General features: G+C 36.5%; 1 protein-coding gene across 17 annotated transcripts in view; it reads right to left on the bottom strand.

Annotated features, from left to right (window-relative positions):
- The window catches only part of BBS9 (Bardet-Biedl syndrome 9), a 348,483-nt gene that overhangs the window by 316,180 nt on the left and 19,325 nt on the right, over positions 1-12,978 (bottom strand). For all 17 annotated transcript variants that reach the window (XR_005652755.1, XR_005652751.1, XR_005652752.1 and 14 more), the window contains 2 exons: positions 11,866-11,930; positions 6,796-6,909 (listed from right to left, as the gene is read on the bottom strand). Coding sequence is in view for 12 of the 17 variants with exons in the window: in XM_039862697.1 (XP_039718631.1) it covers positions 6,796-6,909; positions 11,866-11,930 (179 nt within the window). In the remaining 5 variants the exon portion in view is untranslated. The remainder of the gene's footprint in view (positions 1-6,795; positions 6,910-11,865; positions 11,931-12,978) is intronic.

Raw genomic sequence — 12,978 nt, 5'->3', positions numbered from 1 at the left:
GACACTGTTACCAGAAATCCTGAGCTGTGATTTGGACACATTGTATGGGCAGCTCAAGAGAGCTTTCTCAGATTATAAAATGTGCATAGTTATTAAATCGCCATATGAAATATTTTTGCCATTTTAAAGAAAAGGCAAGTTTGACTTGGAGTGCAAAAATTGACGGGTATAATATATCCATCATCAAATATTTAGGAATTTCACATAACATGCTATTTTTTCTATTTGCATATAAACCCAAGTAAATATGAATTGTTTTCTGTTAGTAAGTCTATGTTTCTAATGAATGCAAAATGTAAATCTATATGTTTCTAATGAATGCGAAATGAGGACTAATATTTAATAAATCCTTCGACTACTTCAAAATATATTCATATGAAGTAAAAGCTTTTCTAAGAAACACATCTATTTAACATATTTCCATTACTTGCTTACATCCCGTATTATACAGCATCAGACTTTACATGATAAATATACTTTTTTCTACTGGTAAATAGAAAAAAATTTTCAATGGTTGTTCAATGGTTAATTCCAGCAATATAAAATTACTCTAAGTTAGCTCTATTGTGAACATTGTGAGTGATACATTATCATTGGTTGTGTTTGAGAGATGGCGCTAAATCATTTATTTTCTCTTTTCTATGGGTCCACGTATTTAAAATATTCCTTTGTGAACATGATTACTTTTATAACAAACATACACATTTCGGTCTAGGGAGTATTTAAAAAGAGGAAAAGATGAAATAAAAATCATGCTCTACACTATTTCAAGTTTCAACCTATCTATAAAGAATTTCGGGACATGCCTCCCTATCTATGCACACCAGGACTAAAAACATGACAAATGGCCTTGCAAAACACTCCATTAAACTGAATTACAACAATCTCTAAATATAAACAGACAGAGTAATCACCCCGCCAAACTCCTCCACACACACACAATGCAACCAGAATAAGACTGCACGCAGCACAGAGCAGAGCACACCCTTCACCTGCTTAGCCCCTGCCTCCTCTAACCTACACACATACCTGTGGCACACTCTCAGACCACCATTTGCTTGCCTCTCCTGTTAGTTCTAAAGCAGCACCAAAGAGGTTCTAGGAGAGAAAGTGAAACCAGAACCGGATGAATACTTACTTACGCATCTATGGCCACTCGGCATCTATTTCACTTTTTCGTTAATGGTTACATAATAATGGCCCCATCTTGTTTACTTCTTCTTAGAGCTGCTACAGCCATCTTGTGACCAAAAGAAACTCAATGCCCACCGATGCCAAACTCAAATTTTTAGATTTACGACTGCTTTAAATACAGGCCAAATTAGCATATTTTTAGCCATTTTAGAGTGTGTCTGCTTAGCATACCCTGCAAAACTACACCCCACATCTGCTAGCCATAGATAAGATGAATCCTGGGGCTATGAAAGACTCTGAATCTTGGCTGCCCTTCACAGCTCCCTGACCAAGACTCACCAGCTTGCATCTAAGCAACATCACCAAACCATGGAAGCCCCACCCGGATTTCCCCCTCCCCTGGGAATTTCCTCGCCCTCTTCCCCTTTTGGGTAGTAGTCCTGTGTCACTGTCTCTGGAAGTTGCACTGCTGTGAAAGACTTCCCAAACATGCAACTCTGTCAAAGCACCACCCAAATGAAGCTCACTGTGTGCTCCTGCTGTTTCAGAGTCATGTCTTTTTCCCTGATCAGCTCTAAAATCCTCAAACTCACCACAGTTAACTGTTCACTGGTATTCCCTGGAGAGCCACTCCTCCCCACTCTCAGTCTTAGGGGTAAGAAGAAGACTGACCCTACCTCCCACTCATGTAGCTCAGGCCCAGGCTTAATCACGTTCCTTTGGTGACAGTGATTGGTTCAAAGATGGCCAAACCAGAGCCACCGAGTTGGAAAGAGACTTTTGCTGAGCCTTCTAAGAGGAAGGCCGGCACTTTCTCACATGGACTAGAATCTGAGAAGTAAGACTTACACACCTGCTACAGCCATCTTGTGACCAGGAGGAATTAACCTGCCCAAGGAAATGGAAGCAAGCAAGAGATGAAAGAGACCAATCTGATCACGCTGAAGACCCAGATGATGATAGCCAGTGAATTTCTTATTCTTGCTTAAGCCAACTGTCAAGTACAAGCAAAAGAACTTTCGGTTGTACCAAAAGCAAGGTCGGAAAGAGAACAGAAGGACCCAACGGAGAAGCAGAATTGCGGCCTATGTAGAAATGAAGTTTTGGTTTTTGATGGCAATACTCATCTAAGACTTGAGTTGTTTGTTACTAGATAAGCTCAAAATAAATACCCTCATGTAAAACAAAAATTTATGATCAAGAAAATGAATTTTAAAAATCTGAGCAGTCTATAGATAACAATACTGTATTATACACTTTAAAATCTGTTAAGAGATTAACAGATTAACCCCAATAAAATTATAGACAGATAGATAAAATATTAGAGCAAAAGAAAACTATTAGAGAACAATAAAAACTAAGAAAAGAACCAGATGGTGGTGAGAATCTCTAATGAAGTATTAAAAGACTTTTTTTCCAGCAATTGGACATGACCATAAAGCACAAATTATGTGATAAGAAACAAAATTTTAAGGAACAAAACTGGCCCATCGTAATCCAAATAGCATAATTTTTCAAAAAAAAAATGTATTCAAGTTAATTTTTTTAACAAAATATTATGGAAAGCATGTTGTTCATCAGATCAAGATTTTACCCTGTGTCATTAACTTCTCTCTCCTTATAAAACTTGTTCTCCTCCATTATGGCCTTACTTTCTTTCTCTTACGCGGCATGGCCAAACCTCTTCACAAAACAGCTTTGCTTTGAGATTTCCATTTCTTCCCTAGGGGATCATTTTGGGACAACTGGACCAATGCTCCTATGACCTCCTAACAGCAAAATTCAGTGTTTCCTTTTCAATACTCCGGCTGCTCAAGCTGACACTCCTGACCCCTTTTCAACCTCTTGAAACTCTCTTCCCCTCGCTCTGTGCCATACTCTCCCGTCTCTCCATTTATACCTCTTAATTTCTATCTCGTGTCAGCTCCTCTTCCTATCCCTACCCTTAAATTTGTCATTCTCAACAACATAGTCATAGCACTCTATCTATAGAATACTATATCCTGCTCCATTAAATTTCAGCAGACGACTAAAGGAGATAGTTTTGCCCTACTGAGGGTTTTAAGCTATAGGTAAGAAAGTAAATTTAGTAGCCTGAAAACACTAAGGTTTTTAAAGCAAAGTAACTTTTTTAAAATGCTCCAAAGTCTGAAAAATAATATTTCTTTTATAAACAACTGTTCCTTTTTTTTGCAACTTGAAGGAAGTTGCATTTATTTTTAGTAAAAGCCAAAGTATTGTTTAGGATCAAAATTCCTCCATTTTTGATTTCTTACTATATTTTATTCTCAGGCAGTACCAGCTAAGGCCCAAGGTTGTAGAAGACTGCCATCTAGTGGTAATTAATTCTGATGCACATATAGAAACACACCGCCTTCTCATATTTTAAAAAATACATCTGTTTAAAACAGTTCCAGGCTTTCTTTTTGTTTAATTCCTTTCTTGAGGACTACTGGCATAGTTACCAAACTTAATAATTCCACAGGAAAGCATGATAAAATATCGAAGAAGGTAGAAGACGAGAATTTTTGAGTTTTAAACTCAGATCAAGTAGAGGGAAGTTCTCAAATTAAAAGACTGATCTGCTCACTCCAGAAGGGTACACAATAGACAAACGCTAGAGACAGGCTTAGAAAATAGGCTTTCTTTTGACATAAGCATATTCTGAGGTGACTTACTCCTAAATTCTTAACTTTTTATAATGTATTTACACAGTATTTGGAGGTAGAGAGCTCTCAGATTGAGAAAAAATAACTTTCTGACTCAATAACTCCACTCCTACATTCTATCCTAAGCAAATAATAAAACATGGACAAATATTACGTTCAAAGATGTTCACTCCAGCAAACAAAACTTAATTTTAACAGCTTCATAATAACCCACTGAATCCACGCATCAAAACTTACTTAGTCATTCTTCTCTATTATTTATTTAGAGCATTTCTAATTTTTCTATATTGCAAATAAATACACATGTGTATATACAAAAAGCAAGAAGAGAGGACAGAAAGAGAACAGAAATAAATAAATATATGGCAACTTGATACATTTCCATCTTTTGGATCATTTCCTAGTATTCACTCCCATAAGTCACATATCAGTATCCAAGAACATTTTCGTGGTTCTTAATAGTCAACCTGCCTAATAAGAGTTTTGTTTTCATTTTACATGGCCACAAGCAATGCAGGATGTACAGACTGTTATCACCTCTCTAGCATTACATTTTATCTCATGGCTAATTTTTTAAACAGTTTTATTGAGATATAATTTACATACCATCCCTTTAGAGTACATAACTCAATAGTTTTTAGTGTATTTGCAGAGCTATGTGACCATAGCTACAAACAAATTTGAAAACATTCCATCATCCCAAAAAGAAATCCATTAACAATAACTCCCCATTCCCCCTACCAACCCTCCCAATATGGCTAATTTTTACTAATTTTCCACCCCACTATTTTTTTCATGTTTTCTTGTAGATACCTCAATAACATTATGTAAGTGTTTCAGACCCATGAAGTAGAAAATTTCCTTCTGCTATTCAGACATTTGTTTCAAACTGAACTATTCTGTTCAACTACAGAAAAGTAAAAGATGTCAGAATATCTCTTGTTTTTTCAAAAGTACTTTTGAAATGTAAAGTATAATTTAAGAACCAAGAGAAAGTATCCTATAAGTACACAGTTATCTGTTCTTTTTAAAACTATCAACTACTCTCATTACTTTGGAAGTACATTATTAAATCCAGCAAAAATGTCACACAAAAGTTTTTAAACTTACTTTTATTTAAAACTGTATTTTAACTGGGTTAACTTGTTATGATAATAAAATTAAAAGTATAATGCAATCTATAAAACATTTGACATTTGAGATGTAATCTGAAGAATTGTCCTGATGCTACCAAAACAAACAAAACCAACCTTACTTTCATTTAGCCAAAGCATTTTTTCTCACATCATAACTTTTTAGACTTTAGACATACAGAATAGATATACAGAATTTAGCAATTTGCCTTTTACGAATTTAGTAGGAAAAAGAGCTGAAAATAGTTAATTAAATGAGCCCTAAGTCCCCCAATCACGTCAGGCATTTTTTTTAAAGAACAGTGAAAATCAGTTCTAACAGCTAAGGCTGGGAGGGGGCATTTTGCTGACAGAAGTGAGCCTCTCATCAAATTCGAGCTCTTTCCATCCTCTCTTCCCCTAACTCTAGACATCTCCCACATTCCTCAAGTAATCTAAACATGTCTGTTACTCAAGTTAAGCAATTATATAATACAGCCAAGAGTTTTGTATCATATCATTTTAATCACACAAAACGTTTATTTGCACGTCACTACCCAAACTATTCTTGACTGTGAATCGGTATGCTCAGATTCATCTACTCCTTGCATTTACCTCTCTGTATGAAAAACTGCATTCACATGAAAGAAAGAGAACTTCCAAAATAAAGTCACTTTTCATGTCACTAAAGAAAAATCTAACATAGGTAGCCTACTTTTTAATATAATAGTTGAACAATAAACTCACAAAAACATGAGCCAAAATAGGCTAAAGTATTATAAAAATCCCTAGTTACATGCTCTGCAGATGCCACATGCACACACACAGACACAGACACACAATCACACGGGTACGTGTCGAGACCTGGCTTCACGTCCTCAGTTTAGCAGCAGGAGCTCCTCTATCGCCCTGTCACACTGGAGAGAAAGGAACTGGGTTCTAAACAAAAACTCTCCCACACTGACAGCAACAGTCTACACAAGCAAGCAACCCTGGAAGCTCTGGGAGGTGGGTGTGCGCACTGCAGGCAGCCCTGTGCTAATCAGAAAAAGATACCCCCAAGGTGAGAGGAACTCGGCCTTACTGAGCCAGTACTTGGCAAAGGTGACACCTTTGTGACATTTAGAAAAGGCATCCTTCCTCTGGGGAGACTTCTTCCAGGCAAGGACACATGGCTTGGAAAGAAAGACAAGGTCTGTATTTCAGCCTCCACTTGTCCCTGGCCTGAGTGCCCTCCTGCAGAAACAACCTGCACAAGCCTGAGCAGTGGCCTGGGGGTGGGTGCGCTGGAGAGAGAGGGGTCTGCAGCTTCACCTTGACTATAGCAGGTAGAGCAAGGCCCTCCAGCAATGAGATCAAGCCCTTCTTCCCCTGAGAACACCAGGCACACCGTCCCACCACAAAAAAAAGCTCAATTTCGTTCAGATCACATATAGAAGACAAAATCTGAAGTAAAGGCAGTTTTAGAAATGTCTCTGTAGATCATACAAATATGCTGATCAGATGAAAATCAAACACGATCGATGTTTAAAGATTTTTCTTAATATTATTTTGCTTGGGTATTTAAATATAAAGTTTTCAGTAAAATATGTTTAACTCTGAGATACACACCACATAATCCTCCATTTTTATATGGCCAAATATAAAAAATCTTCACTTTCTCACTTAACATCATAGATAGGTTCTTTGACATTAAGTGACAGGAATATAATAAAACCAATTTTACCATAGGATAACTGATATAAACAAGAGTTAAGTTTCTACAGCATCTCTCCAACATTATAATGAAACTACATTGAATGAAATGAGGTTATTTGAGGGCCTGCTGTATTCTAACTCAGGTACTTACAATAACACACTCAAGATTAACTGCAAATTACCTTTTACATCACCGAATGTTCCATAAGTCATATTGCAAGCTGTTCTCTGAAGATTATGTTCGTACATCAATTTGATCTGATATTGGTTCCCATGTTCCACATTACCCAAGGTTCCTAAAGAGAAAGAAATAAAAGGATTGCTTTGTATTTGTTTACGTTAAAAAATAATTTCTTCTCATCCTCTACACCAATTCTAAGTCATTCAATTTCAGTGAAATTTAAAATGACAAAGTACTAAAACTTTATGTATTATAATATCATAAACAATTAGCATAGTGATGACACAAAATGTCAGCACAGTTAAAATAATTTAGTCTCCGGAAAAACACACCATTAGATGCAATACCACCCTGGGCTACAGTTTACTATTTCCATTATGTCTGAGTAGCGTATAATTATTTAAATAACAACAAAACCCTCCAATTTCCGTTCTGAAATAAATGAAGTTAAGTTCTTTGCACTTACAACCAATAACATAGCAAAGACATGACTCAAAAGTGTCTAAGAAAAAAATTCCCCACACTTTCAAGCAATTCAATTTTCTGTCTCAATTCTCAAAATACTCAAGCCCTGGGGCATTATATTCTAATTTAACGGAGAGATCTTCTAAAGCTTCCCTCAGCAAGTAGACAGAACAATATGTTTTATTTGAAGTCTGCCAAGAAGGATCCCCTTCAAAACAAAAAATATATATATCTGCTCTGCATTTAATAGATCATATTGCTACAATCACTTTTTAGTTCTCTCCAAAACAGAAGAGATTCTTTATCCACATTTTACTCTCAGTTGTTAAGCTTTCTAGAAACAGAGTGAGAGCGACGTCCCAGCGATCAGGCAAGAATATGATGGTTGAAAGAGGTGTTTGAAAGGAAAAGGATTCAGAATACAACTTTTTCCATAAAAAAAGCATCTTTGTCATTAATTTAAAAGCATAAATAAATAAAAGTTAAAAAATAAATAAATAAAAGTACAAAAAATAAATAAATAAAAGTACAAAAGTTAAAGAAAAACTTAAAGTACTATAAAGCAAATGAAATAACCCCCATATTTATACATGAGCGTTTTTGGGGGGTTTTTTTTGGTCCAAAAAAATTAACCAACATGCCCTGAGGTTATAAGAATATAAATCTTTCTATTTCCATTTTAGAATTGAGGTACCTTAAGTTCAGAAAAAAATTTTTTTTAATTGCCCCCTAAATCACACAGCTGGTAAAGGACACAGTCCTTAGAATAGGTCTTTGGAACCAGCACTATATATCCTGGTATCTGGTTGTCCATCATTTAACAACTTTCAGGGATCTTGGTAAGCCAATGACAATCTCCCAAAAGAAAGCGACATCAAGAATATGTCACTTCCACCTCCACCTTCTTCAGCCTGGACTTCTCCTCATTTGGAAGGTGGAGGGTTGAAAGAGAAAAATTAACAGGAGGATTTCTTGAAGGAGAATCACTTCTACTCAGATCTACACTCACAAAAATGCTAACAACAACAGACTTCACAGACCAATAGAATAAAAAACAAAGAGAAGGGCTCAAATTTGCCAGCAAACCCTGAGCAGCAATGAAAGCTTTCTGGAATCTAAACAGTAGTAAAATCAGTAAGGTCCAGGGACACTAAGGGGTAATCACAACCATAGTAGTCATGGGGGGGTGGCGGGGGGAGACACTAAATAACACACAACATTAACTCTAAGGAGAGTTCCAGCCTCCAAGAAACTAGGAAAAGAAGTTCAAAGAAACATTCTGTTTGTCCCTAGAGAAATTACAAATTTCATTCTGCACTTAAAACCAGATCAACCCCTCTGAGAAGGAATGTACTTCCACACGCCTGCTAGCCGGCGGGGCAGTGAACACAGAGGTCAGCAGTCGATATTTAAATAAACTTGGCATGAAATGACACTAGTATTTGTGTTGTGCAAAGGCTCCACAAATTTTTAAATTTCAGGTGACAGCACTTTAAAACATAGTAGTGCAACTGTAGAGAACAAAAGACAACTTATCTTCCTTAAAAACACCTTGGAATAAAGGTAGAATCTGAAAATCTAAAATTTCTGGCCATTGTTATCTAGAGATGCATCAGTGACGTAAGATTAAAATTACTTACATGGGTTTTGCCCTTGGATATACAGACCAAATATAGTTAAATGTATATAATTATAGTCTACCTGTAGCTAAAGTTAATATAGTTTCATCAATTAAAAAGGAAATGGATATTAGAACACGTAATGCTGTTGGCCTTATTTAAACAAAATCTGATTTAAACAAAAAAAAATTCTATGGAAAATCAAAGGTCACCTTGACAACAGTTTTTGGTAGTTTTTGGTACAGTTTTAGATTGAGTGCTAAGAAAATCAAATGATGTAAAGATCTAAATCTTATTCTCACTACAGAGTAAGTTAAGTCATTGTGTTAAATAACCAAATGAGATTATATAAGCCTGTTAAAAGTAAAGAACCACGTTTTTGCCCTCTCATGGCAAACATTAAAATCCTATAAATATGTCGAATGCTTAGTAAATGCTTTTTGAAAAGTATACAATTTTTGGAAAAGAATATTTAAGACAATATAATTAGTATGGCTTAAGCTCACACATGTGTAGCCATTTATTCAGAAACTGAAGCCCATCAGAAAAGAATCGGAGATGCCATGTGAAGCTTTTCCTTTACCCAAGAATGGTAAGATAGGCTGACTCAGGTCAGCAAGACTCTGCTATTTCTCTATACGAAGCATGCTTGTGTAACATATCACCCACCAAAAAGTCAGCACTGCAGCCTCTGACACACAGTAGGTGTTTGGTGTGTCCAGGAGGTCTCCTCTAGTTTACCTCCAATCTTTTTTAGAAGCACGCAGTATATAAAAGAAAATAAAAAATATTTTGGGAGGGGGCAGTTGGGGATAAGGGTGTCAAGTTCAGTGGTTTTACTTAAACTGGAAAATGTTTATGCTTACCCTGTTACAGTAAAAGCTAGGTAAAAGTTCAATCTGGAACCTCAAGAAACATTTTCAAAAGAAGCAAAACATTAACTTCCTCGCTTCTCAATTTAAGCCAAGCCAGAAAAAATATACAGATTGCCAGACTACAAATGTTATAAGAGGCTGAAGAAATGAGAGACAGAGAAGAGAAGCAAAGTGGGGGGAAATGGAGTTTGGACAACTCCTCAGCTCCAGAGAACACAAAGCTTATAATGAACAAAGAATAAAAGAGCAATGAAATCACCATTCCCGTGACAAATAACTTCCATTTTCAACACTAATTTGAAGGAAGATGTTCCATGTCTCATAAATAAGTTGTGACCAAACATGCCAGTTTCTTTCAGTAGGCTTTTCTGATCAACATACATTTATCCCTAGTCTATGCCCTACTCCCGAATGGAACTCTACAGCAGGGGTCAGTACCAGTCTGCAGCCTATTAAGAATCAGGCTACACAGCAGGAGGCGAGCGGCGGGCAAGCCCACAAAGCTTCGTCTGTAATTGCAGCCGCTCCCCAGTGCTAGCATCACCACCTCAGCTCCACCTCAGATCATCAGGCATTCGATTCTCATAGGAGCACCAGCCCCTGGTGCCAAAAAGGTTGGGGACCACTGCTCTAGAGGCTTCTGTCTTTCTGGGCCACTGTTAAAACAGGTCCAAGGAAGGCCAAAAGCCTAACTTCTAGTTTCTATGATACTTCCCTCCCCTGCCCTCTTATTATTAGAGTCTCTGTGAAGCCTCCAGAAGGGGCCGAATCTCCAAGAAGCGTTCGAGGCTAACTATAGGCAAGTTTTCCTTTTCCACGGCCGGTGTAGCCCAGTTAGTAAAATATCACTCACAGTTAACAGGCTTACAATGGAAAACAGAGGAACTAGATTCATGCAATAAAGTAGCCTGTCATACTTTCTCCATTTACTCTGGAACACTAAATATTTGCCCTATCATTAAGAGGAACTTCTCTTACTGTTAAACCAATGAGAGTGTTTAATAATGACAGTGAGGGGTACTCTTTGGGGCCACTGGTATAAAGAGAGTGGAAAAGGAAATGATAGTGGTAACAGAGAAGGGAAAAAAAGAGGAAAAAAAATAACACAGAGAGAGTAATAATAAGCCACTACCAATTGCCTCAGTACTACCCAGAAACTAGCTCAGTCACTCATTCAACAAGTATGCCTACCATATACCATATGCCAGGTTACCAAGCCTGCCTTAATAATCTAACTGGTCACCCCAGAAAGAGATCACCTAAGAATATCCATCTCAGCGACAATAATTATGAATCATTATTCAAATTGAAAGCAAAATTCAGAGAAAGCTCAAATCAAGAGAATGAGTGTGAGACATACAAATCCTAAAAGCTAACATTTACAACAAACCCAAAGGAGAGTATCTTTTGAATAAGAAATAGATCCTTGGACTTTTAGCTTTTTTGTACCTATAAAAAATTTCCCCAATATCGATATCCACAAAAATAACTCTTGACTTGACCTAAAATTTATCTAATAACCAAAACAAAATTTTTAAAGTTACCTTTGACATTTAATAAGGGCCAAAATACTAAAACTGAACTACATTTAACTACCAGTGTCAGAGAATGAAAGCTGATTAAGACTCAGATAAGTGCCTTGAGGTCTAGTTGAGTGAAGACAACCAAAAGCCAAGAAATTGGAACTGTAAAAAAAAAAAAAAATACTTGAGGTTCACCAAAGAAAATGTACTTTAAATGGCTATGACTCAGCATCTAATGAATTTTGTTGTCGTTATTGAATATTTAAGACTCGAGTGTCCTAGGTGCCCAGCATTGGTCTCTATTGGTCATAGGCAATGCTGGATGCAATTCTTGGGAGGAAAGAGATTACAAGAAACCCTCTACTAGAAATTTAAGTATACATGGGCATAGCAGACCAAGCAGAAAACGTAAAAGCCTAAGTGCCTGAAAGAATGCATGAACAATAAGAAAATGCTAACCAAGATAAGAAAACTCTCTATCGATGTTTGTGTTCTCTGTCAAGTCAATATTAGAGAATATCTATTTTTTTATAATATTAAGACCAATTTTTAATACAAATTCTGCACTAGAAAAAAAAATGTTTCTTACCTGAGACAGAGTAGACACAAAGTTTTCTAGAATGCAACACAGCCAAATGAAGCATTTCAGTACCTCTGAAAAATGGGGACAGTTTTAAAAGTTTAAATATTAGTTTCAAATGTAACCAAAAAACTGCAGAATAATTTTTTAAAGAAGTTATGACCATAGCCTACCATGAGTAAATGTAACAATTCATTAGATAAGATTCTAAGTTGAAAAATAAAGGTAACTACAAACACCAGTTTGACAGTCCCAGAGGCTCAAGGAGCTGCCTTCAGATAGAAGCCATGGGAACCTCCCAGAAAGTTGTATCAAGCCTCCTTCATGAGTGCTCTCCCACAAGAAAGAGATCCAAGTCAGGTCCTGGCTCTCTGGCTGATTAACCTGTGACCTTGAGCAAGTCACTTAATCTCTCTGAGCCAACTTCCCCTTTCGGAAAATAAAATAAGAGGTTTCAATTAAATTAAAATTACGTGAAAGCACTTTATAAAGTATAAAACATCACAGAATACTAATCAGTATTAAATGACAGTAATGAATTTAAATGGTATTTATCAATGACAGTTCTGAAATTTTATTAAAGATATTGAAAACATTTCAGTTTGGACTAAGTCTCAAATAGAAATAAAACTGCCACTGTCACCAATTCATTTCCCAGCCCCTATCAAGCAGAAGTCCTAAATTCAAAGTCTTCAAGGGTCAAGCCAGTGGCCCTTGAAGACTCTGAGTGTAAATGGCCATGATCAACAGGAGACTGGGGCCAGACTAAGAAGGTGGCCACTAAGTTCTGGTCCTGTGGCCGAATCTCCATATTTTTCTTTTTTCCCAAGAGAAGCCAGAATGCAGGGATTTTATGTGAAATCTGGTACTTAAATGCTGGCAACTCTTTTCAATTTAAAACACATCTGCAAGCAGGCCTCCAGTGAATGACCTCTGTTCTACAGACTCTTTACAAAATAAGAATTATATTAGATAACACCTGCAAAATTTTGTTATAATGTATACATATCACTTGCTCTACTACCAGAAAATACAAATATGTACATCCCATAATCAATATTACCTTCAAAAAATTTTTATATGTGCCCTGAACATTCAAAACAATTTTTCCATCATGCACAG

The sequence above is a fragment of the Pteropus medius genome, unplaced genomic scaffold (assembly GCF_902729225.1).
Source record: "Pteropus medius unplaced genomic scaffold, Ma_sr-lr_union100, whole genome shotgun sequence".
In the NCBI taxonomy this organism is placed as follows: Eukaryota; Metazoa; Chordata; class Mammalia; order Chiroptera; family Pteropodidae; genus Pteropus; species Pteropus medius.
The sequence above is the reverse complement of the archived record's forward strand: the minus strand, read 5'-3'. Positions and strand labels throughout refer to the sequence as shown.